Genomic DNA, 26359 nt, shown 5'->3' on the forward strand with positions numbered 1-26359 from the left:
CCCCCATCATTCAATACATTTTGCCTGTACATAAATTAACCTTTATGTTATGCCATCGCAGATTAAAATCTATAAATCAAAATATTTACTGCATTTTTGAAGAAAAGGCTCAGCACCCAAGGCTCTATCACCTATTACCTCAATGGTGTACAGTGTCTTTGGGTGGACTGCTGGCAACAACCATTTTAGGATTGTTTGTGATTTGTTCTTAGTGACTTAGGAGTCCTCTTGACTACTCCAAACTTTTCACAGATTTAAGAGCTAGTTTTAGTACTAAAATGCTTTGTGAAATACTCTTAGAGCAAAAATTTAGGAGTCCTAAATTTAGGACTGAGACCATTATTTTTAAGAGTTTCTCTTAAATCGGCAGGTTAGGAGCTACTTTTAGCCTTAAGATGTTTTGTGAATACGGCCCCTGATTTTTTTTTAGACAAAGTAGAAAAGAATATTAATATCAGCATTTTATCAGTTATCAGCCTTTACATGAGAATTATCGGTATTGGCCAGAATTTTTAACATCTCTATTATTACGGTCTATTTAATTTAAATCAAATCAAGACAATGAATGTAAATGTAAAAGAAAATAACCAGTTGTAGTGTTTAAGTCATTCAATAATCATAATCCTGTTTCTACAAAAAACTGATTACAGCAATCAAATTCAAAGAATTTAACAGGAAGCATCGGTGGCTTCTGTGGTTTGGGTAATACCACTTCACAAGTGATGCAAAAGTCTTTGAGCAAGACAAATCAAGGCCACAATGAAGAAGTGGCAAGAGCATTGATAGATATAAAGGGAGTGAAGTGACTGCAGTTATCGTACCTGTACTCGGCTCCCCAGCCCTTCACGAAGCTCATGCGAATGGTGCACATGCGGGTGAGCTGGTAAACGGCCTCAAAGCCCTGATTTACAGACTGGGCCAAAAGAGCTGCAAACTCCTGGTTATTAAATATCTTCAGATTACAGCCTGGATGGACACAAAGCGGTTTGTAAAAGTTCATATAATCAACATAAACCAAAACAAACTAAAATGACAAAACTGATTTAGCTGAATGTCATGCAACTATCAAAAAAGGAGCTCTGATTCATCCTTTTCAGAACAGCTATTCAGTAACTTAGTAGTTGAACTCTCTGTTGATTAGGTCTATTTGTTGAGCATCTTTTGTTTTATCTTACCAGGTGGGATCTTGCAAACAGTGGCGGGGTGCCAGCCGTAACGTTGGTTACAGTTGGGACTCTGAACAAAGATGGCACTGTCACTTAGACACTCTGCAAACACCTCACCACCAATGTAGTACAAACGCACACCCCGGCCTGCAAAAACAGACAGTTACCACATTAAATATTATATATATATATATATATATACACATACACAGTGCCACTTGAAAGTTTGTGAACCCCTTGCAGAATCTGTGAAAATGTGAAAAAATTTAACAAAATGAAGGAGATAATACAAAATGCATGTTATTTTTTATTTAGTACTGTCCTGATTAAGATATTTTACATAAAAGATGTTTACATATAATTCACAAGACAAAAAAAATAGCTGAATTTATTAAAATGACCCCGTTCAAAAGTTTGTGAACCATTGATTCTTAATACTGTGTGTGGTTACCTGGATGATCTACGACTGTTTTTTGTTTGTTTTGTGATGGTTGTTCATGAGTCCCTTGTTTGCTCTGAGCAGTTAAACTGAGCTCTGTTCTTCAGAAAAATCCTCCTGGTCCTGCAGATTCTTCAGATTTCCAGCAACTTCTGCATATTTGAACCCTTTCCAGCAGTGACTGTATGATTTTGAGATCCACTTTTTCACACGGAGGACAATTAAGGGACTCAAACACAACTAATAAAAACGGTTCAAACATTCACTGATGCTCCAGAAGGAAGCACGATGCATTAAGAGTCAGGGGTGAAAACTTTTGAACAGGATGAAGATGTCCAAATTTTTCTTATTTTGTTTAAATATCAATTTTCTTCATTTAGTACTGCCCTTTGGAAACAACAGAGGATACCTACATGTTTCCCGGAGACAAATTAAGTACAATTTACCTTGATCTTCAAATTCAAAAAGTTTCACCCCCCGGCTCTTAATGCAACGTGTTTCCTTCTGGAGCATCAGTGAATGTTTGCAGCTTTTTTAATAGTTGTGTTTGAGTCCCTCAGTTGACCTCAGTGTGAAAAGATGGATCTCAAAATCATACAGTCACTGCTGGAAAGGGTTCAAATATGCAAAAATGCTTGAAATCTGAAGAATCTGCAGGACCTGGTGGATTTTTCTGAAGAATGCTGGGCAATTTAACTGCTCAGAACAAACAAGGGACTCATGAACAACCATCACAAAAAAACAGTCATGGATCATCCAGGTAACCACAAACAGTATTAGGAATCAATGGTTCACAAACTTCTGAATGGGGTCATTTTAATAAATTCAGCTATTTTTTTGTCTTGTGAATTATATGTAAACATCTTTTATGTAAAATATCTTACTCAGGACAGTACTAAATAAAAAATAACATGCATTTTGTATGATCTCTCTTATTTTGTTAAAATTTTTCAAAGATTCTGCAAGGGGTTCACAAACTTTCAAGTGGCACTGTATATTATATATATATATATATATATATATATATATATTTTATTATTATAAAATACAATAAAATAAAATAAAAATAATGTTGTCTTATGAATAAGTGTTTGAGACAGATGTGTGCGTACCAATGTGCCTGCGCGTGAGCTCCACAGCAGCATTGCGGTTCACATTGGACAGCAGGCCCAGGCAGAAACGCTCAGAGTTAGATGGGTCTGTGAAGCCGTCTACTGTTAAAGAGGGCTGGGAGGCATGGAAAGTTTCACCGACTCTCTGGTTCAGCTCATAGTAGGAGATAGAGCACCAGAACGCTGGTTCACAGTATGTCACTGGCTGTAGATCTGAGAGAGAGAGAGAGAGAGAGAGAGAGAGAGAGAGAGAGAACAACAATAAAAGGAGAGAATCCAAGAGGGACAGACATACACAGAAAGAGGCGGTGGAAAAGAAAAAAGAAAAAAAGACAGGAAAAAGAAAACAAATGGGTGGGGATTCAGAATATTCAAAGAAACAGAGCATGGGGGCTGGGAACTGACGGCACTATGATGTCAAGAGCAAATGTTACTTCCCAGAAAAAAAGGCTGATTCGGGAAATATCATCATCACTTGGACACAAAACTACAGAAAATTATAGGCTCATGGCACTGGCCTTTCTCTTTGACACACACTCATACACCACTGCTGTAGAAAGGGGAAATCGCTGTGGGATCTGAGCGATGTCTGCAAAAGCACAATCTGCTACAAAAGGGATTGCGGGCCCTCCCTTGCTAAGATGGTAACTGACAGGATGTTTAGAGTGGGCGGTTTTCATCCAAGTTGTTTTGGGGACATACAAATAATCCATTTAGCAATCCATTTCCTCTGAAAGACTGAAAACACATTTCAACAAACACTCAGTTTATGAAAATGTTCTAAATGTGTATTTTCAATTACACACCATTATATGAACATATTAACACTGATTTAGATCTCACAAGCCCTTAAACGCACATAACGCAGTAACAGTTCTTGGTTCATATAGAGCTGGACATGAGGAAAATAATGACTTGAATGAGTGAATAAGAACTGCTTTGACTGACACAGTCAGCGAGTGAGTCATTAGACTGATTCAGACCATTCACTCATGAGTTCAAGACTGTTTTGACCGATTCATTACAGTCATTAGTTCATAATTCAGTCTACAATCTCTGCGCTGTATGTTTGTGTGTTTTGCATAAAACCAGGGAGGTCACTGCATTTGAAAGTTATGTAGTTTATTTATTGTCTTTGTATTAGATTGTGGTGGCCAGTCTTTTACTCCCATCACATTCAATTCAGATTGCAAGCACAACTCAGCTATAGCATCATTCCTTTTGTCATGGCTTTCAGTCGCATCAGCGTCTGAATCACGGAGAAGAACTGTTAAAGCAACAGGATGTCAGACAGACCCTGAATCAAGACTAGGGGTGTCACTATATACCGGTATTGATGATAACTGTGATATTTAACAAGTGTAATTTATTAGCCAAAAAAGAGAATACACAAAAAGGTTTTAAAGATAAATTTAAAGATGAATTTAAAGATGAATAAGGGTTCCCCTCCCCCCATTTTTATATTGCCACGTCAAATTCTTAAAGCTAGGGTAGGCAATGTTTTATATAAACACTTTTTGTTTTAATAGAAGCGGTCTAAATATTGAAAAATGTACATATATCTTTTGTGGAAATCTCAAGACCAAAAAATTCGGTCCGAATGCAATGATAGAATCTCCAACCTGCCTGTCAACATATGTATTTCCATACTTCCGCGCACCCTGCTCGCGAAGACATCACATGTCATCAGTGCGTTTCATGAGGCTATGCAGACTTGTAGACAGACAGTCACTGAGCACCGCAAACAAACAGCAGCCACGTTTTACAGTTCCTCCTGAACCAAAACAACGAGCTTATACTGCGTTCATGCCATGTCGTAATTACAGTCATTAAGAGAGGGCAACCTGTGATGTTCTCCTCTGAACTGTTCCTCAGACTGATTTATGCGTTCCTATGGCAACGCTATCAACGGTGAAATTAATATGCAGCAGACAGGTGGTACAAGTCAGCAGTCTTTAATTTGTTTACTTTCATTATTATTGTAATTTTAAGTGCCTTGACACATTAATGCTGTCTCTCAACGCTTTGCAGAGTGGAGGGAGGATGGGATCTTGTGCTTTCAAAGCTAGCTTGCTATTGCTAGCCTCTCTGAAATTGCCTACCCTAGCTTTAATATCGAATTCTTTTGTCCACGATAATCATGAAGAGAAAATCTGATATTGTGACAACCATAATCAAAACCATTTAAACAAAAATAACTACAAATATGGCAAAGAAAAGTGAAGTAAATTCTATGAAAAGCTTTAGCATCATATGTTTTCAGATGATACTTGGTTTTGTATATTGTTTTTTGCAATGAAATTCATACATTTTTAAGAGTCCAAAATGGTCCAAAATATACACACACAAGCAATCAAGAGTTACCTAAGTTGTTGTGGGCAGGAGACACAGGGTTCGGTGATAGGTTTGGAGACCCTGAAAAGAATAATAATAATTTATAGTATAATAGAATAATAATTTAGTGGTGTAAGAATGTACAGTACACAGAACAAACACATTTTGATTAAAACACTTCTGATTACATTTCCAATAATTCATATGCAAAGTCAATTATTCCACTTCCATTCCATTACAGGCATGTGTTTGTCTTCAGACATGTTTTCAGGTTTTCGTCCCTAAATGTTGCTCTGTGTAACACCACTGATTAAGTGTCAGAAAGAAACTCAAAAAGAACATGGAAAAGTGATATGCAACTGAAATGCCACCAAAAAACAAACCTGGAACAACTTCATATCCGTGCAGTTATAGAAAATTCAATGTGTCAAACAAACAAAGAATGCAACAAATGCAATGGTATAACTGGCGTCACCTGTGTCCATGCTGCGGTTCATCTGATGATCACTGGTCTCTCCATCCTCACTGATGTAGCCTGGAGGGGGCGTCTCTGTAACACACAAAAACACACAGGTTAGGCTGCATGCACACAAACTGTACACACTCGTAACACAGTGACCCAGCTGATGGATGAAGGATTAGGCACATCAGCAAACACATCCGGCAAAATCTAGCAGGTGCAGCAGAGACAATGTCCCACAAGGGTTTTATTTTTTGCCTTCAGATTAAGATACCTGATTTAGAAAGCTGGGGTCAGCTCAGTTTCAGTAGCAGGATATGAAACAACACAAACCGCCCTATTACAGTAATAGACTGCCTCTCTGAAGTGAATACCATTCAGATGGAACTAATCCCAGCCAAAGCCACTCCATTCAGACTCCATGGGATAATCTTCCCCTTATGTAGCCAAAAGCACTCTTTGAATCACTTCAGCGTAAACTGTTAAATCTAACAAGCAGGGCCATAGATCATTTTTCATGCAGTCATTTGTTTACTGGCCAAAAAATAAGAAAACAGGCCTATAGGTGGGATTAACGTGTAAATAGTTACATGGCTGTGATTGTTTACCTGTGCAAATGTTTGTTTTGAATTCCTTGTGTGTACAGTTAGGGCTTCACATGTAGTCTTTGCTTGTCTAAGGACATGAGTGTGTGCCATTAATCTAATAATTGTAATAATAATTGTCAGGTGATCCTTCAGAAATCATTCTAAAATGCTGATATGGTGCTTATCAACATTTATTCTTATTATGAATGTTGAAAACATTTGTGCTGCTTAATATTTTAGTCGAATTCAGGATTCTTTGATAAATAGAAAGTTGAAATGAATAGCATTATAAAATAGAAATCTTTTGTAACATTATGAATGTTATATATATATATACACACACACACAGGTGCTGGTCATATAATTAGAATATCATCAAAAAGTTGATTTATTTCACTAATTCCATTCAAAAAGTGAAACTTGTATATTATATTCATTCATTACACACAGACTGATATATTTCAAATGTTTATTTCTTTTAATTTTGATGATTATAACTGACAACTAAGGAAAATCCCAAATTCAGTATCTCAGAAAATTAGAATATTACTTAAGACCAATACAAAGAAAGGATTTTTAGAAATCTTGGCCAACTGAAAAGTATGAACATGAAAAGTATGAGCATGTACAGCACTCAATACTTAGTTGGGGCTCCTTTTGCCTGAATTACTGCAGCAATGCGGCGTGGCATGGAGTCGATCAGTCTGTGGCACTGCTCAGGCGTTATAAGAGCCCAGGTTGCTCTGATAGTGGCCTTCAGCTCTTCTGCATTGTTGGGTCTGGCATATCGCATCTTCCTCTTCACAATATCCCATAGATTTTCTATGGGGTTAAGGTCAGGCGAGTTTGCTGGCCAATTAAGAACAGGGATACCATGATCCTTAAACCAGGTACTGGTAGCTTTGGCACTGTGTGCAGGTGCCAAGTCCTGTTGGAAAATGAAATCTGCATCTCCATAAAGTTGGTCAGCAGCAGGAAGCATGAAGTGCTCTAAAACTTCCTGGTATACGGCTGCGTTGACCTTGGACCTCAGAAAACACAGTGGACCAACACCAGCAGATGACATGGCACACCAAACCATCACTAACTGTGGAAACTTTACACTGGACCTAAAGCAACGTGGATTGTGTGCCTCTCCTCTCTTCCTCCAGACTCTGGGACCCTGATTTCCAAAGGAAATGCAAAATTTACTTTCATCAGAGAACATAACTTTGGACCACTCAGCAGCAGTCCAGTCCTTTTTGTCTTTAGCCCAGGCGAAACGCTTCTGACGCTGTCTGTTGTTCAAGAGTGGCTTGACGCAAGGAATGTGACAGCTGAAACCCATGTCTTGCATACGTCTGTGCGTAGTGGTTCTTGAAGCACTGGCTCCAGCTGCAGTCCACTCTTTGTGAATCTCCCCCACATTTTTGAATGGGTTTTGTTTCACAATCCTCTCCAGGGTGCGGTTATCCCTATTGCTTGTACACTTTTTTCTACCACATCTTTTCCTTCCCTTCGCCTCTCTATTAATGTGCTTGGACACAGAGCTCTGTGAACAGCCAGCCTCTTTTGCAATGACCTTTTGTGTCTTGCCCTCCTTGTGCAAGGTGTCAATGGTCGTCTTTTGGACAACTGTCAAGTCAGCAGTCTTCCCCATGATTGTGTAGCCTACAGAACTAGACTGAGAGACCATTTAAAGGCCTCTGCAGGTGTTTTGAGTTAATTAGCTGATTAGAGTGTGGCACCAGGTGTCTTCAATATTGAACCTTTTCACAATATTCTAATTTTCTGAGATACTGAATTTGGGATTTTCCTTAGTTGTCAGTTATAATCATCAAAATTAAAAGAAATAAACATTTGAAATATATCAGTCTGTGTGTAATGAATGAATATAATATACAAGTTTCACTTTTTGAATGGAATTAGTGAAATAAATCAACTTTTTGATGATATTCTAATTATATGACCAGCCCCTGTATATATATATATATATATATATATATTCACTTTTGATCAATTTAATGCATCATTGCTAAAAAAAACAAAAAAAGATGTATTAATTTTTTTTTTTTTTTTTTTTTTTAAATCATACTGACCCCAAACTTTTAAATGGTAGTGTATACAGGTGCTGGTCATATAATTAGAATATCATCAAAAAGTTCATTTTTTTATTATAAATTATTTTTAAAAATGAAACTTTCATATATTCTAGATTCCTTACATGTAAAGTAAAACATTTCAAAAGTTTTTTTTTTTAAATTTTGATGATTAGAGCGTACAGCTCATGAAAGTCCAAAATCCAGTATCTCAAAATATTAGAATATTTCCTAAGATCAATCAAAAAATGGATTTGCAAAACAGAAAAGTTCAAGTTCTTTAAAGTATGTTCTTTTGTGCACTCAATACTTGATTGGCAGGACATATTACAGCAAATGACTTGCTCCTAGCACAAATTACTGCATCAGTGAAGTGTGGCATGGAAGTGATCAGCCTGTGGCACTGCTGAGGCACTATTGAGCCTTCAGATCATCTGTATATTGTTGGATCGACTGTTTCTCATCTTTCTCTTGAAAATATCCCATAGATTCAAGTCAGGCATATTGGCTGGCCAATAAAGCACAGTAATATCATGGTCAGCAAACCACTTGGAAGTGGTTTTTGCACTGTGGGCAGATGCTAAAGTCCTGCTGGAAAAGGAAATCAGCATCTCCATAAAGCTTGTCAGCAGATGGAAGCATAAAGTGCTCCAAAATCTCCTGGAAGATGGCTGCATTGACTTTGCACTTGATAAAACACAATGGACCAACACCAGCAGACGTCACGCCCCCCCAAATCATTACTGACTTCAGAAACTTCACACTAGACTTAAAGCAGCTTGGATTCTGTGCCTCTCCAGTCTTCCTTCAGACTCTGGGACCATGATTTCAACATGAAATGCAAAATTTACTTTTATCTGAAAAGAGGACTTTCGACCACTGTTCACTGTCCAGTTCTTTTTCTCCTTAGCCCAGGTAAGATGCTTCTGACGTTGTCTCTGGTTCAGAAGTGGCTTGGTAGTCCTTTTCCTGAAGATGTCTGAGTGTGGTGACTCTTGATGCGCTGACTCCGGCTTCATTCTACTCATTGTGAAGCTCTCCCAAGTGTTTGAATCGGCTTTACTTGACAGTATTCTCAAGCTTGCGGTCATCCCTGTTGCTTGTGCACCTTTGCCTACCCAATTTCTTCCTTCCAGTCAACTTTGCATTTAATATGCTTTGATACATCACTCTGTAAACAGCCACCCCATTCAGTAATGACCTTCTGTGACTTACTCTCTTTGTGGAGGGTGTCAATGATTGTCTCCTGGACCATTGCCAAGTCAGCAGTCTTCCCCATTAGTGTGGTTTCAAAGAACAAAAGATACCCGGAATTTATACTGTAGGGATAGTCATTTAATGAAACTCAAATGTAAATATTCTAATATTTTGAGATACTGGATTTTGGACTTTCATTAGCTGTATGCTCTAATCAACAAATTAAAAAAAAAAAACCTTTTGAAATGTTTTACTTTACATGTAGGGAATCTAGAATATATGAAAGTTTCATTTTTTAAAATAATTTACAATAAAAAAACTTTTTCACGATATTCTAATTATATGACCAGCACCTGTATACAATAGGTCAGAAATGCATGCAACCACATTATATTTATAGTGTAAATGCTGATGTGTCCTGGACAACAATGGCCGCCTACTCACCTGTCAATCAACAACTTCGCTAAATCATGTTTCAGAGCAACTTAAATCAAAATAACCATCTGATCATAAAATTTGGAAAAGCACAAAGATAAAAAATGCAAAACTTCTTTACTATGACTGATATCAACATGCAGACACAGATAATGTAAAGCAGATCTGAAGTTCAGTTACAGTTATAAATAAATACAGGTATAATTCTGCTTGAAATATGTTTGTATTTATTTTAAAATTCTGATTTATTTTGGTTGAACATGTTTTTTTTTTTCTTCATGCAGTTAATGTTCATTCTTTGTGCTTCATCAACACACTGTAACAATGATGTAGTGATTAGACAGGACTGTGTTTGGTCTCTTCTGCTCCTCCTACATCCTGCCAGTAAAGAGATCCACCCACTGTCCACTAGACCACTGGGACTACAGCTAAAGACTAAATTTACTCTATCAGACCTGAAAAACATTTCAGATTGTGCCGCTTTGTGGCAGCTGATAGCGATATATTAATTTAGAAGCCACTTGACATTATTTGGTTTGGCTTTTTTGTTCCATCTCCAGGCTGATTGGTTATAATAACACTAAGAAACTCTCCAATACTTCATGTATTACTGTGTATTTGTCTTCTACCTGGTATGTAGTTGCTCTGGGGTTCGATGCCGGCAGGAAAAATTGTGTTTTCTGGGATGGAGTGACTGTAGTCATCTAGAGGAGGAAACTCACTGGGGATTTCAGTGTGACGAGGCACCAGCACTGGAGGAAGAACTACAGAGAAAAAGAAAAAGTGAAAAAGAATGAAAAAGAAGAGAAAAAAATAAACATGATACCTGAATAACCAAAACAAAAACACATATGTTTTGATCCACAATTTGCACAATACACTGTATATACTTGTCATATACTAATATGAATGTCAGGAAGAGCTGCACAATTAACGCCTACGTGATCTCATTCCTAAATCACACCGAAACATTCAAATCTGTATTGGCGCTGCCGCTGAGCCAGAGAGAGCAGTTGTCATGTATAGGTATGAAACAGCTTCACAGTCTTTTCAACCACACCAGTAATGAAACAAGTGAATTATTTTATTTAGTCATTGAATCATTCATTCAATCCAATTTTTTAAAAATAATTAATTCAGATTCATTAAACATTTTAACCCCTTAAGTCATGAAGTCATTTTTAGAGTTGTTTATTCTAAATGACATACACAAAAGACTCATAACTCCAAAACTATAGCAAGGAGAGTCAAAAGGTAATAATAATAATAATAAACTTTATTTTTATATAGCACCTTCAAAGCAGCTTCTCAAGGTACTTTACATAAAACAAACAGATTGTCGTGTAAATGAACGGTTTAAATAAAAAGTAAATTTTCCGTTTTTAGTTGAAAAAGGTGTAGTATAAACAGCCCCTAAGGTGATGGTCCCCTACATGCGAGCTGCATCTGGATTAAATTTTGTGGTGATAGCATAAAGTAATCAAAAGTTACATTTGGAACCAAGGTAGCCTTTTGTTTAGCCCCTGACGCACCCTAATGGGCATTTTTAAAATCGTTCCTCCATGAGGAATATCTTGTGATTGACGCAATGGATTATGTTGATTTCGGACTCATTTCAGTCAGGAGCATCCACTGTATGTAATGATGTACCATTTTCTACAAACGCCACGTGAAAGCTACATATTTGTTTTTAGTTAGCGCCTGTGGAGTATTGTGTGTCATAACTCCATGAGGAATATCTCAACGTTGATTTTAGACTCATTTTAATCGTGAGAATCTGCTGTAAATAATGATGTGCAATTTTCCACAATCGGAACATGTTCCATGAAGTTACGAGGGAAGAAGTGACATAAATGCTGCATCCATATATTATTTACATATGGGTCTTGCAGGGCTTCACATACAAAAACTCGCTCAAGTTTAGTCAAAGCCCAAAACAATTACAAAACAAAACAAAGCCCAAAACAAAACAATTATGCTTGTTGTATTCTACTCCATGAGACCTTACAAATGACATATGACACATGACTATGAGCTGTAAGATGTTTTTGACACATTGCAGTACATAGTACAAAAAAGTATTTCATAAATTATGAAAACTTTTTTTTTCTATTTATCAGCATATAACTCAGCACTACTTAGGAGTTCACTGAATTGGCTACATTCATTGTAAAGTTCAGACTCTAAGCTTTCAAATGACACCTATTTTGTGTTGACCAAGGCAGTAGTTTTGAAAAATATAATTATTAATTTTTTCATAGCTAGGTGGCGCCCACTGGCGGTACACTCCGTTTAAGAGGGACTACTCAGCACTCGTTAAGAGTTGATCAAAAGTTAGATGCATTAAAAAGCTGAGTTTCTAAGCTTTAAAATATTTTAACATACTACATACTTTGCAATTTTTTTTTACTAAAATGTCTTTAGCTTTGGTTGAAGTTAATTATCATATTTTTGTTTAAAGGGGTGGCCGCACTACACTTTTCATTCCATTGATTCCATTCATACGCATACAAATGCATGAGACTGGATGGCAAGCTGATGCAAAGAAGTTTCACATTTCGCTGCACTGAAATTATGTTTTTAAAAATGGTGTCACTGAGTGATCCAGTCTATTGTAGTGTCCAAAGAAATTTTGCATGCAAAAATCTAGTATGACAATCCCTTAATTCATATTTAATTTTTTTCATGAAAACCAATCAACCAATTATTACCAGACCCTCTGCAATACTGCGATCGACCACTTTTTGAAGAACCCAGGTCTAAACAAATGATACTGGCTGATATTGTACTTGATGCTTGCTTAAATATCAGAATGCATTACCTGGTGTCTCAACGCGCTGGTAATGGTAGGGATTGACGCAGACCTCGTCCTTTTTCATGTGAAAGGCAAACTCACAGAGTTCAATGGCTCTGAGCTCATGATGAGACTGCAGGTCGGGCCAGCGCCATAGACGACAGTAGATCACATGAGGGAGTCCTTTCCTATGAGATACTTGCAACCGACCATCTAGTGATCTGAGAGAAAAAGAGAAAAAGAAAAAGGCATTAATGATGATCACTGCAGCAGAAACAATCCCAGCAGCTTATTCTCTAAAATCAAAATACAGCGGAAAGGTTATTATGGCTTAAGTCAGAAACATTGTGTAAAATCCTAAATTACCACAATATAAACACTCACTGCTCTAAAGCTTGCAGGGCCAATGCCAAGGTGTTATGTGAGACCGCAGATCAAGTAAAAGTGGCCCAATTTCCTGTTAATGTGGTGCTTTCGGTTACACGTCACACGTGATGTGAATGAGGTGAAGAAAGAGGAAGAGGAAGTCTAAAAAAAACTTTGTGTTTCAGAACAATGTGTGTGTGTGCGCGTGTGTGTGTTTAGGGGGTTGATTGGGCTCATAAAGCCAAATGAAAGCAACTGTAAACTCCTCACACACGCACACACATATGTAGTGGGAGCCAAATAATGCAAATCCCAAAAGCTCTTTTAAGCATGTCTGTCAGACCCCCCTCCTCCCACTTTTACACCCACTGAGCCTGGCCCAGACAACGGCACGGGCCTGCCCGAGGCTTCTGTGGCTCTCCTAGCAGCTAAATATGCTTTTAATTTTTCATAGCAGAGCTTTCACTTCACAGTCAGATTGCGAGAGGAAAAAAATAATGATGAAAAATCCAGATGCCCCATGGAGAGAATGAAAAGAGAATATTACACAATAACATCTAAAGAATAATCAAGAATATTTAGGCACAAACAATACACTTTATGGTTGCAACAAGGCTCACACAGGCAGAGTGCAGCAAACAGAGTTGTAAACAAAGAGTCACTTCCTTCAGTTCACAGTTCACACATGCACACCCAACCAGTCAAAGACACATTAAGGCTAATGGAGACGAGAGGGAAAGAAGAGAAGAGATGAACTCGGACAGAAAAACAAAAAAAATATATATTCCAGTACACATCATATTTTTACCTGCTTCACTTTTTAACTGCAGGCAAATAAACTCAGACTTTTCTTTGGATGGCCCCATGTGGAAAAGGAAAAAGGCATAATCATCTCAGAATAATGTGGTGAAGGCCTTGAGCAATGGAGAACAACCACACAGTGAACTTTTCATGTCTGAGGAGTGTTATTCACCAGTCCAGTCTCAGACAAAGAGGACTTCTGCAGACACAATCGAGCACACCATCATATCAAAACACATTTTCACACTAACCCCATTCTTTACGCCTACAGCACTTCTCTTTACAGTCAAGGGCTGCGACTAAAACATTTTTATGATGCCTATCTGTGTAGCGGCCTCCTATAACGGCACACTTGCGGTCGAGATCAGATTAAATACGCCGACGCAATGCATGCACTGCTACGGTGTGCTGAAACGGGGACGTACAGTATGGGCCAAACCTCTCAGAGCACTCTATTATACATGACTGCTACATTGTGTGCTTGAAATATGCAACAGCAGCCAAAGTGCTGAAAGAGAGGAGGGCTGTGCACTAGGTCAGCAACCCTTTGAGGAATCCAGGCCACAGATACCATTCATGACACTATTCATCCTTTATACACACTCCATAAAAGCAGAGATATGAAAAGAAAGGAGAAAAGAGGTGTGAACTTTCCTTACCGGAGCTCTCTAAAAGGGGTTGGTCATATAATGAATTTCACATCATTTTGTTTTTGTTCTATACTGCACTTATGTTTTTGCCAAAAACAGGTCATTACGCAGTTTTTTCATGACCATTCCCTCTCTCACCTTTGAAATAAACAGGTCTTTTTTTCTTTACTTGCGTCTTAGCTGTGTTCATTCAGTCAGTGTTGGACACTAATAACAGGTCTGACTCTCCAACTGTCCTGTTCATATAACAGCTTGTATAAAATATTTGAGCAGCTACTGTATGAATCAATAACCAATGTCAAGCCCTTTTTATTCTTGTGATAGTTGTGAAAAACACTTTGTGGTGTTTAAGAATAATAATATCTATCACACTTCTTTCCTTATGACCACAATGTGACTGGGTGGGCCATGGTGCTGTTACCAAATGTTGTTGTGACAATGGTCATGTGTCAGAAATGTAACGATCTTTCACTGTTTTCATAGTACATTGAAAAATCAAGGAAATTTTGCATTTTTATGACATACACACTTCCGTTCAAAAGTTTAGGGTTGGTAAGATTATGCTCACCACTAGGGCTGCATTTGTTTGATCAGAAAACAGTAAAAACAGTAATATTGTGAAATATTATAACCTGTGATGTCAAAGCTGAATTTTCACTCCAGTCTTCAGTGTCACATGATCTTTGAGAAATCATTCTAATATGCTGATTTGCTGCTCAAGAAGCATTTCTTATTTTTATCAATGTTGAAAAGAGTTGTGCTGCTTAATATCTGTGGAAACCATGATAGTTTTTTCAGGATTCTTTGATGAACAGAACACCATGTATTGAAGTAGAAATGTTTCATGTCTTTGCTGTCACTTTTGATCAATTTAATGCATCTTACTGAATAAAATGATTCATTTATTTAAATAACAACAACAACAACAACAACAACAAAAACATATTGACCTCAAATTTTGAACTGTGGTGTAACTCCTTTTAAAAAAAAATTTCATACACAAAGGTCTAACTGAGATACTAAGAAATACAACAGGTAACAACAATTAGGATCATTTAAGAAATGGCAAAGTTTGCGATGAGATCAGCCCTTGGGGTCTGGCTTTCATTAGATGCATCAGTCTGAAAATATTGTATTCACCATCAGTCCTTCATTTTTCCATTACATTCCAGTGCTCAGCGGAGAGGGAGCCTGTGTTTGCTGCTGCGTGGGCAGACCTCATGTGAAAAGGAAGCACTGAATGACTATTGATTGAGCTGCAGAGGGCAAATTAGGTCAGCAGTATGGCACATCCAACCAACATAAATGCAGACATGTGCATACACACACACACACACACACACACACACACACACACACACACACAGCCTGGAGGGCGGGTCTAGCCTGCTACCCCCACCCCACCCGCATGCCGGCTGTCACTTGAGTAGAGAGCAGAGTGAGATATGAACAGGGAGGGGGTGAGGAAGAGAAAGAGAGTTGAGGGGGTGAGCTGGAGGGATGGAGGGCTCTGACACAGGCTGAACCACGCTGGGCAGATTTAATCTAGAGGGTAAAAACACAGACGCCGTGGGCAATTTCTGCATCAGCCCAGGCACCCTTGACTTGACCATGACACTGACACTTCCACAGAGAGCATTATCATACTCAACTCAATGCTTTAAAGGAATCAGGATCAGGTCTATTTCTTCGTATGTTTACATGCAACTCAACATGAACTTAATACAAAGTTTTGCTTAAACACAAATTTAGGCAGAGCAACAAGAATATGCAAAGGCAAACTACAGCTGATGTGCTGTTTATTTGCACTTATACACTACTAGATTTAACATGACGCATTCGTTTGACAGTCAACAAGACAAACATCAACTTTCGCCTGCTTTTTCGTTTCACCTTTTCATGTTGTATTGAGCCTTTAGTGTGTATGTTTTTAGACTTGAACTTATATGTCTGTTTGAAATCAGTGAGTCTGACAAAACACAAACTCAGTGAACTCATGCAAATTTGATGCAGAGGGAGAGAAGGACAAAAGCAACTTTGACGTCAGACCAGACCGTCTGTGGGACCATTTCACCCTGTGGAACATACCCCGACACAGCCCCCACAGCCCCCCTTTAAAAACACTTTAAGACCACTGCTATTCCCCCTTCCCCCCAGCCTAAACCCAGACAGCATATAGCAGTACAACAGATCTAATACTACACGACTCAGTGCAGTGCAGTGATGAAGGACACATACCTGATTGTTCAGTTATTACTGTATATAAAAGATAAACCGACCTAATCTTTTTTATGTCTGAACATACAGTTACTCAACTTTGGATAATATTTGTATTGGAATAACAGCTGAAAGCTGATAAAATATAAAATCTGACTGTAAAAAAATACTGCATAAAATATCTGAGGGAAACCCAACTCATATGGAAACTCTTATAGTCTAATATTTTTTTACTAATTCAAGACTTATATACCTGCTTATCTTTTATTTCACAATGTGAGTGTGGGGAAAATATCATGTTTAACTTGTATTATTTTTTGAAAGGTTTTGGTTTTCCTCCCTCTGCTAAAGTCATTAAGGCCTTCCTTAAGTAAACAGAGCCCTGCAGGGGTCTCATGTGCAGGTGGTTGGATGTGGTTACGGGGGCCCATTCTCAGCAGGGGAGCAGGACTATAGCAGAAACACTACAACCATACAAATGCAGCAGGGGCCAAAAGTAACACTCCACTTTTTTAGCAGTAACAAAATACTGCACAGTTGAAATCACAATGTAAAATGAGCTAATCAAAGTACACACATACAGATGGCTTACTGAAAAAAATTAGGGCTGTCCCCGACTAAAGATTTTTCTAGTCGACTAGTAATCGTTCATTTAAGCCATTAGTCGACTAATTGCAAGTTTATATTAATTTAATTACTTAAATATATGCTGAGGGGAATACTAAACCATAATGAGCCATTAATCTATATAGGCAAAATGCAGCCTATAAGTGCACACTTAAAGCTTGCTGCAAAGCACCGGCAAAAGTAATGATTATGAATGTGTTGGGAAAAAAATAGCAAGGAGACATTTTAATTATTTATTACAAAACTAGTGTTTTCTGAGCCAGTGTCGGCTGCAAAGATGAAGTTGATGATGGTGCCTCGCCATCTCCACAGTACAGTGAACGCGCCTATAGAGAGAAATGCACCTTTCATACGGATTACATAAGTAGAGAGTATTTCTTTTCGATTTGAATTGTTTTGTTTAAAAGTAGACACTTCAAGCTTTCTATAGATATATTTCTCATGTCTGTGAGGCAAGTAGACTATACAGTGTGTTTCGGTTCATTTTTGTGATATGCGCCAGTGCACGGAGATCAAGACGGCAGAGAGCGCATCCTGTGTGTTTTCTTTATTTTACAGACACAACATTTTGCTATTGTGAGTTTACACATATAAAAGTAGACTTTATTCAACAATATCTTCTCTTCTGTGTCATTCTCATACACTGTTTTCGTTCAGAGCTTCCAGGTTGTACGTCAGAACGCTGGCTCATTATTGGTTGGCTCCTGCGTCAGCATCACACGCATGTGTCGTGCTGCTCACGTGAACAGCATCGGCCAATACTGAGTCGCCGTTCTGATGTAGAACTTGGAAGCGCTGAACCTAAACAGCGTAGGAGAATGACACAGAAGAGGAGATATTGTTGAATAAAGACATTATTTTTGTTTTGGTTTTGCGCACAAAAAGCATTCTTGTCGCTTCATAAAATAAAGGTTGAAGGTCACTGTAGTCAAGTGGACTATTTTAACGATGTCTTTAATACCTTTCTGGACCTTGAAAGTGGTGATTAAATTGCTGTCTATGGAGGAGTCATATACCTCTCAGATTTCATCAAAAATATCTTAACTTTTCATGTTCATGACTTTTCATTTTTGGGTGAACTAACCCTTTAATATTCAAGAGGACAGTGAAATTTTCTTCTTCCAGGTTTGAAATCTTTTGAAAGTAAAGTCATTTGATAAAAAGTAAGCAAGAATGTTTTGTACCTCTCACTTTTACAGTATCTGAGTACCCGATCATATTATTCTTCTTTACCATTATTTTTTGACAGGTACATTTTCTGCAAATATTATTTTGCATGGTTTCACTTACAATCCTGTCAGAACTAGGATCAGAACTAGACTGATAACCAACACCAGACAGTTGCTGTGCCCGCCCCCTTCTTCACAACCTCCCATCACACCTTTTCAACATTTTAATGAGAACAGACCCATGCTGAAAACATATAGCTAAAGCTGGTTAGATACATCATGAGTTGTGTCAGGGAAGACAACTTTCAAGAAAGATCCATCTAAACATATTGTTCACATTCTCATGAGCGGAGTTGCATTTCAGGCACTTGGGCACAGTAATCCAAGATGCAGAATTAAACTAGCGTTGTAAACTTAAGCCCAAAGTATACTTCAGTTTTACACATAGGTTATGCATATAGTGAGCAATGTAAATCGTACGCACATACTGTATGCGCACAGCCGGATTTTTCTAACTGCATGTACTCTGTACCCTCATCTCGCACATGCCCACTGAATTTTTTGCACTATAGTTCATCCACAAGGTGAAAACAGTGGCCCAAGATATTGTTTAACAGTCGAAAAAAAAAAAACGGAGGAGTCAGAACAACAAAATACTTGAGACGGCAGAGGATTAAGAGATGCACGCAACTCTAGTTTAAACAAGTACAAAGATATTATTCTTTGCACAAGGGGTGTGCGATATTGACAAAAAATTATCTAGATATTTTCTGGGAATTTATCGATAACGATAATTAGATTGCTGAGTGTGTTTATTGTGTTGGTAACTTGGCAGGTTTAGGACTGCCGTGGACAGCTGACTCCTAAAGTTTTTGATATTCTTCATATTCTGTGTGGTGGTCAGTTTCCATCGGTGACAGAAATTCTCTTACACAAGTTTAATAAAGCAATAAGGCCCAAGAAGCCGTGGTTTACAGTGAATTTATAACAACTAAGGGGCCGCGGAGTGCCTAAAACCCCCTTAGCTGTTATAAATTCACAGTAAACCACAGCTTCCCAGGGCTTATTGCTTTTATAAAACGGTTATCGGTTACCACACAATACAAATATTAAAGCCAAAAAATATGTATCAATGCAACTTTCATGAAGTAAAATCATTAAAAGTTTTCCCTCCACTGGAAAAAAAATAGTCCCTGACCGTGAACAGCAACAGAAGCTACATTTATTACGCCATTTGATGGTGGCAAAGATTGTCTTTATGAGCGTGTCACTCAGTCGCACAGACTTTTATATTGAAACTTGTTGTGAACACGGAACAAGACGCAAATGACAAATGCTTTGACTAGCGCTGTCAGTTTCGGGAATTTTACAACGGCTTCGAACGCGGCTCAACCAATCAGAATCAAGGGCCGGAACTATCCGTTTTATAAATTGATTTTTACCTTTTATGGACACGTAAGGACCTAAAAATGGACCTAAGGCCATTTTTTAACCTAATTAAATGTATGCATCATCAAATTCAATTAGAATTAGGGCTGTTACCAATCAAATGAAATCAGTATCAACAAAATTCATCTTTGCAATGCAGAGGAAACACAAAAGCTGCATCTGTGTCATTTATCATTTGATGCATTTACACAGACTGTTTAATGCAGCTCAGAGGGGACATGAACACATAACTTGCACATAACTTCTGTAAGACTGTGTCTACACCGGACACAAGCAGCACAATGTGACGTGACAAAAGACAATAGAACCCATAATAATCAGTAGGGCTGGGTAAAAAAAAAAATATCGCTTTCTCGATTTTAATTGATTCTCATTTTTACGAACTGATATTGATTCTTAAGAATCGATTAGTCTAGTCTGTTTTCAGTTGAGGAATGAACAGAACATGTAGCGTGCCTCCCATCCAATAAATCGCAATAATCTTTGTGCTTTGTTACTTTTGATATAAAGCAAAGTCTCAGATTTCAAATGACGTCCATCTTATTATGAGATTCAAAAAATAAATACCGTTTTGCCGCTGTTTAATGTGACGTGACAGATCGCTGTAGCGCCTCAAATAAAGAGAAGCGGCAGCACGGAGCGCATGTGAACATCCTCTCCTCCGTTTTAATACCAGTTACAGTGCGAAATAAACATGACTAAACATCTGAAGGTATGTTAAAAGATACAGTACAACTTACCAAAATCCGTATTATGTCTCATGTAATAGCTCAATCAGTGTTTCAAACTCGGAAAGACAGCTTGTAAACAATCTCACGTAAACTCACATTTACCTCAGAAAAACCATATTCAGTGACCATAAACCCATTAGTCAGCTAGAAAAATGAACTCTAGAGAGCAGCATTCTGATAAATACATTCACCGTTATATATTCATTATAATTTTTAATGTTCTTTAATATTTTATGCATGTTTGAATAAATCAGTAATGACAGCCACGATTTAAATGTTTATATTTCAAAAACAAAAAACGAATGAGTAGAAATAGGATTATGTAAATCTAAACTTTATTTATTATTAAAACATTATTGAGTGTAATTTAAGTGTTTGTATATAAATAAGTTAATTTTAACCTTCATTGTTATAGTAAAGTAGTACCAACTGACTCCCATGTGTAGTTTACAGCATTAGTTGATTTTTTTCCTCTAGAAAATTTTCCATGTACTGTAACTGATATACTACATCCAAAACAATCAATATCGAATCGAATCTAAATCAAATTGCAAGCATGTGAATAGAAATCAAATCGAATCGTGAAAATTGTGTCAATACCCAGCCCTAATAATCAGTGAGACTGTCTACTAGGCATTGGCCGGTTACCAGTATCAAGGTATACCGCGGTTTGAAAACATCACAGTTTCAAAACCACTCATTTTTTCCATGATACAGATCCTGCAGTATGAGCTGTTTTTTATGTCGCGTCAAAGACGCAAAGTGCAGGAATCCTCCAGGCTGTGTGCAGAGTAGTGAGTAACACAACCACTCCCCCTCCGTTGGTGCAAGCAGCCAGCCAGTCAGTCAGTCAGTCACCTGTGTGTGTGTGTGTGTGTGTGTGTGTGTGTGTGTGTGTGTAGGATGGCAGAATGAGGTTTCAGGAGTTCAGAGGTGAACCCCTGAAACTTTTTCCCCCATCAAAAAAGATGAAGTGAGGTGGCTGGTACTGTCTGATGATTGAAATCGCAAAATGGCCTATACAATTACTTAATAAACTGCAAAATGTTATGTTTTCTAATAGCCTACCTTTATTTCATTCACGGATTGCTTCTGACAGAGCTGCACGAGCTTGCAGCGCCATTTGTGGGACACTATTAGCATGATCGCCAGGGTTCAAAGCGCCAAATGCGAGTAAAAATCAGCACTAAAACGCTTATTCACCAGTTGCCTGGTAACTTTTTATGAATTTTTACAATGCATGGATGTGAGAATGTGATGTGTCTTAGTGCGATCATCAAATCGCAACGGTTGTGATGTAATTATAGAAATATATAGTCTGACGTGCTGCATAGAGTAAAACAGCTTTCAGCTTCAATTCACAGAAAATGCTGCTCTGCAAGTGCTGTGTGTTTGAATCGCTTATAATTTGCATTTAGGAACGCAACGTGCACCAAACATCTGTACTGAGAGTGTAGTTTATAAATCTGTTGTCAAAGAAAAACATCTTCCTGGATCTCCCTGTGGTTTCCCGTCAAAATAAAAGCACAAGGATTTAACGTTTGAAAGCAAGAAATAAAGACATCATGAATATTAGTACTGTAATCTTACTGTTGCTCTGTAATATAAAACTAACAAATGTTTATATCATAATAATAACATAATATTTTTTATATTTTTATTATAATGATTAATATCTCCTTTAGCTGATCACATTCTTAACTCACTTAAGTGACTGCAGTGACTACAGAAAATAATTCAATTTCTGTTCTAATTATTGTTGAGCTGCAGGTTTAGGCTAAATAACTGAACTTATTTTATTTTATTTTACATAATTTTAATTTAATTAAGAAGAATTAAATTATTTATTTTAATTATTTAACCTAAAATACGTGTTTACTACTTTTCCAAATATTCTATGTTGCTTAGAAAAATATATTGTATTCAAAGGAAAATAAGTTGTTTTTTACCTAGATATTTTAAAAGAACACATTTTAGAGCTGTAATAGCAATACTGTGATACCGTGAAACCGTGATATTTTTGCTTAAGGTTATCATACCGGCCCATGCCTACTGTCTACACTGGATGCGGCGTGATGCGACACGACAAATCCCTGACAGTAAACGGATGCGTCATTCTATTTTTGATGTCTGACACGAAGGACAAATGGATTTGCAACGGTCGCTTTGTTGCGTCCAGTGTGGACAGATTCTAGCTGTTGCGGTATGACGCAACAACGGTCTTGTCAGGTGTTAGACACGGTGTAAGAAATCATGCAGACAAGGATAAAATTTTTAGTGTTTTAGTGCAAGTGTCAACACTTTTACCCCTGAAGTAACAAGCGTGTATGGCATCGCCCCCCCATATATAATATAATATAATATAATATAATATAATATAATATAATTAAATTAGTTACTTAATGATTAAACATTAAAACAATCAGATCACAAACACCATCAAAGATATGAACTTTCAGTATACCTGCAATACTATCGAGCCACCTCAGATAAAACAGTCTTAAAATTAAAGACCACAGCGATTAACTTGGATCAGTGTCAGTGTACATTTGTGGCAGACTTTAAAGCAAGTCTCTCAAAACTCTCAGACAAACTTCAAAACATCCTGCTCAAAGTCTACACTGGCACTGTTATAAAAAAACACAAACACAGAGAGAGTTCACGACTGAAGGATGGTTATTTTCTCAGGGTGGTCAGAATCAGTCTGAGGGTCAGCGGTAGGGTTAGTGATGACAGAGTAGTACAAAGCAGTCTTGTTGTCTGCTGTACAGAGTGTCTATTATTCCAGCAGATATGGAGGCGGCAAAGAGCTTTTCTAAACCTTCAACCCCGGCAGGAGCCACAAACCCAGAAGCGGCCCACGCCCTCCCCTGGGCAGACAGAGCATTCCTGAAGGCTGACTAACCCCGCCTCGAACAACACACACACAGGAGAGACGCACACGAGCACACGAGACTAACGCTCAAATACCTGCTCTCATTGCACAGACTTGCATAGACACAACAACAGTGTGTGTACACATACCGTATACAATGAATGCACACACTTCCAGAACACAGAGACACAAACACATACTGTACACAAACTCACACACGACAAACTGTGCCGCTAATCTTCACCACAACCGCAGTCAGACTTGGCACACTTGGCCCATTTGGCCTTCTCCATCACTTGGGTGTTACAACCCTCATAACACCATCAGGGAATCCACAAACACCTACAGACACACACTATCAGTCAAACAGAACACAAATATGAACAACTTCCACGCACACACACAGGGTTATATTTTACATTGAAAAGGTAACAGCATTCAGTAGTTCTAAACCGCTCAAATTAGAGATGCCTCATTAAACATCTGGTCTGGAAACCGAAAGGTTCTTGAGAGAATCAGGAACTGGGGTGGGGTGGGGGTCACGATAGTCGATTAGTCATCCAACAACCAACTAGCTGATAAGAGATGTTGACTACTGTTCAAAAGTTTGGGGTCTGAAAGATTTTTTAAATAAGTCTCTTATGCTCACCAAAGCTGCATTTATTTGATCAAAAATACAGTAAAAACAGTAATATCGTAAAATATCATCACAATTTAAAATAACTATTTTCTATTGTAATATATATGAAAATGTAATTTATTCCTGTGATGTCAAAACTGAATGGTCAGCATCATTACTCCAGTCTTCAGCATCACGTTATCCTTCAGAAATCTTTCTAATATGCTGAATTGGAAACATTTCTTATTATTATCAATGTTGAGATAGTTCATTCTGTGATATATTTTTTCAGGATTCTTTGATTAATAGAAAGTTCTAAAACATCTAAACAGCATTTATTTGAAACAGAAATCTATTGTAACATTATAAATGTCTTTACTGTTATTTTTGATCAATTTAATGCATCCTTGCTAAATGAATTTTTTTTTTTTTTTTTTTTTTTTTTTTTTAACTGACCCCAAACTGTTGAACAGTAATGTGTAATTTTTATATTTTTTAGCAGCGGTGCTTTAATTAAACTGCTGACGGTAGGGATGGGTTACAATTAGGGATGCACCGATATGATTTTTTGGGGCCGATACCGATATTAACAAACAATTATTGGCTGATACCAATACCAATATTTGTCACTTTCTCTCTTATTTGAAATTTTGTCATCAAAATAGATAGTATTATGATCATGTTTTAAATAAGCAAAGTTCAAAAACACCTGCATTAAAATATACTAGCAGGTTTATTTCTGCATCATCAAATAATTTTTAATGAACATGGATTGGATCCATTTAACATTCAGCAGGCCTACATTCAAAGACAACAGAACAAAGATACATATGAAATAAACAGTGCTTTTTAGGTAGGTTTAATAGTTTTCAAGTACAGAAATAAAGTAAACATAGCCTATGTAAAATAGCACTGCATATTCTTCACTGTATAAATTAAATACATATGAATCCTTTATTGTAACAGACTTTATTGTGATTAATCTTCTAATTTGTTTTTGTATACATTTTAATATTTTTTGTAAGTTTAAATATGTATGAGATCTGCACTATCTCCTTTACTAAGGCGGGACTCTTATTTTGACGGGTGTTCTAGTGTACAGACTGACAAGGAGAGCACGAAGTTCTTCAGAGTTATTTTGCAGATTTAAAGTTTGTCCATTTATTAAGCATCCCTCGAAAAGGCATAAGATCTGTATGTATTTGTTTACTGTTAGTTGTAATAAGTGTTTTGAGTAATTCGCTGTATGTTGATGATAATGCAATGGAGAGAGAGAGAGAGTTTAATGCGCACTTCTTGTGCTCTGTAATGTTTAGCTTTTGTGGTGATTTGTTTGGAGTGAAAACAGACGCAATAAACTTTATAAAACATCAATAAAAGTTTGGTCATCATTCAGATGGGGTCCGCTACACTTATGAAAGTTACAAAAGTTATTTAGTCAAGAATAGTGTGCGATCTTTTGTTATATGATTAGCATTAAAGCACAGACAGCAGCGCTAGGATTACGCAACAGTCATTATACAGCTCAGCGCCTTCACGCAGTTATTTAATAAACCATTGGTTTGTTATATCTGCCTTTTTCCTGCTAAAGCCGATATTCCAATAGTTGTAAATTGAGCAAAAATCGGCCGATACATATCGGCGGCCGATACATATCGGCGGCCGATACATCGGTGCATCCCTAGTTACAATAGTTGACTAGTTGGTTAGACATCTAGGTGACCATCTATTAGAGAGTTGACTAGATTATGTAGATTCTTTCTTATATAACTGCTTTATATAACTGTCTATGGAGGGACAGAAAGCTTTCAGATTTCATCAAAAATATCTTAATTTCTGTTCTGAAGATGAACGAAGGTCTTACGGGTGTGGAACGACATGAGGGTGAGTAATTAATGACAGAAATTTTATTTTTGGGTGAACTAACCCTTTAAGGCTAACATATTCATACGGAAAGCCAAAAAACTTCCATTTTGATTTCATGGGGACTTTAAGGTGTGCATTTAAGGTACACATTTTATCAGTTCATGCATTCCCTGAGAGACAAAACCATGACCTTGGCATTGCTAGCACCACATTTTGCTGTTTGAGCTGCACAAATGCTATTTGAGCACTGTCACTACTACAGCCATACATATTCAGACAGACATCTCTGGCCATTGTGTTGTGTTTTGCATCTCAGAGAGACCCACCGCAAGCTTTGCGTTTCTAAGACAGTGATTTTAAAAATAGTCCAAATTTTAAAAAGTGTGT

At 37.5% G+C, this 26359-nt stretch overlaps 1 protein-coding gene across 2 annotated transcripts in view; it reads right to left on the bottom strand.

The window, feature by feature from the left end:
• smad3a (SMAD family member 3a) overlaps window positions 1-26359 on the bottom strand; it is a 38000-nt gene that overhangs the window by 7032 nt on the left and 4609 nt on the right. The window contains exons 1-8 of one of the 2 annotated variants that reach the window (XM_051900247.1): window positions 12987-13063; window positions 12630-12823; window positions 10438-10572; window positions 5527-5601; window positions 5082-5132; window positions 2718-2930; window positions 1176-1313; window positions 822-966 (exon numbers count right to left, since the gene is read on the bottom strand). In XM_051900247.1, coding sequence (XP_051756207.1) covers window positions 822-966; window positions 1176-1313; window positions 2718-2930; window positions 5082-5132; window positions 5527-5601; window positions 10438-10572; window positions 12630-12687 — 815 coding nt within the window. In that variant the 5' untranslated portion in view covers window positions 12688-12823; window positions 12987-13063. Of the gene's footprint in view, window positions 1-821; window positions 967-1175; window positions 1314-2717; window positions 2931-5081; window positions 5133-5526; window positions 5602-10437; window positions 10573-12629; window positions 12824-12986; window positions 13064-26359 lie in introns of those variants that run through there. The other variant, XM_051900246.1, reaches the window with a different exon arrangement.

Source organism: Ctenopharyngodon idella, chromosome 7, assembly GCF_019924925.1.
Source record: "Ctenopharyngodon idella isolate HZGC_01 chromosome 7, HZGC01, whole genome shotgun sequence".
Lineage (NCBI taxonomy): Eukaryota > Metazoa > Chordata > Actinopteri > Cypriniformes > Xenocyprididae > Ctenopharyngodon > Ctenopharyngodon idella.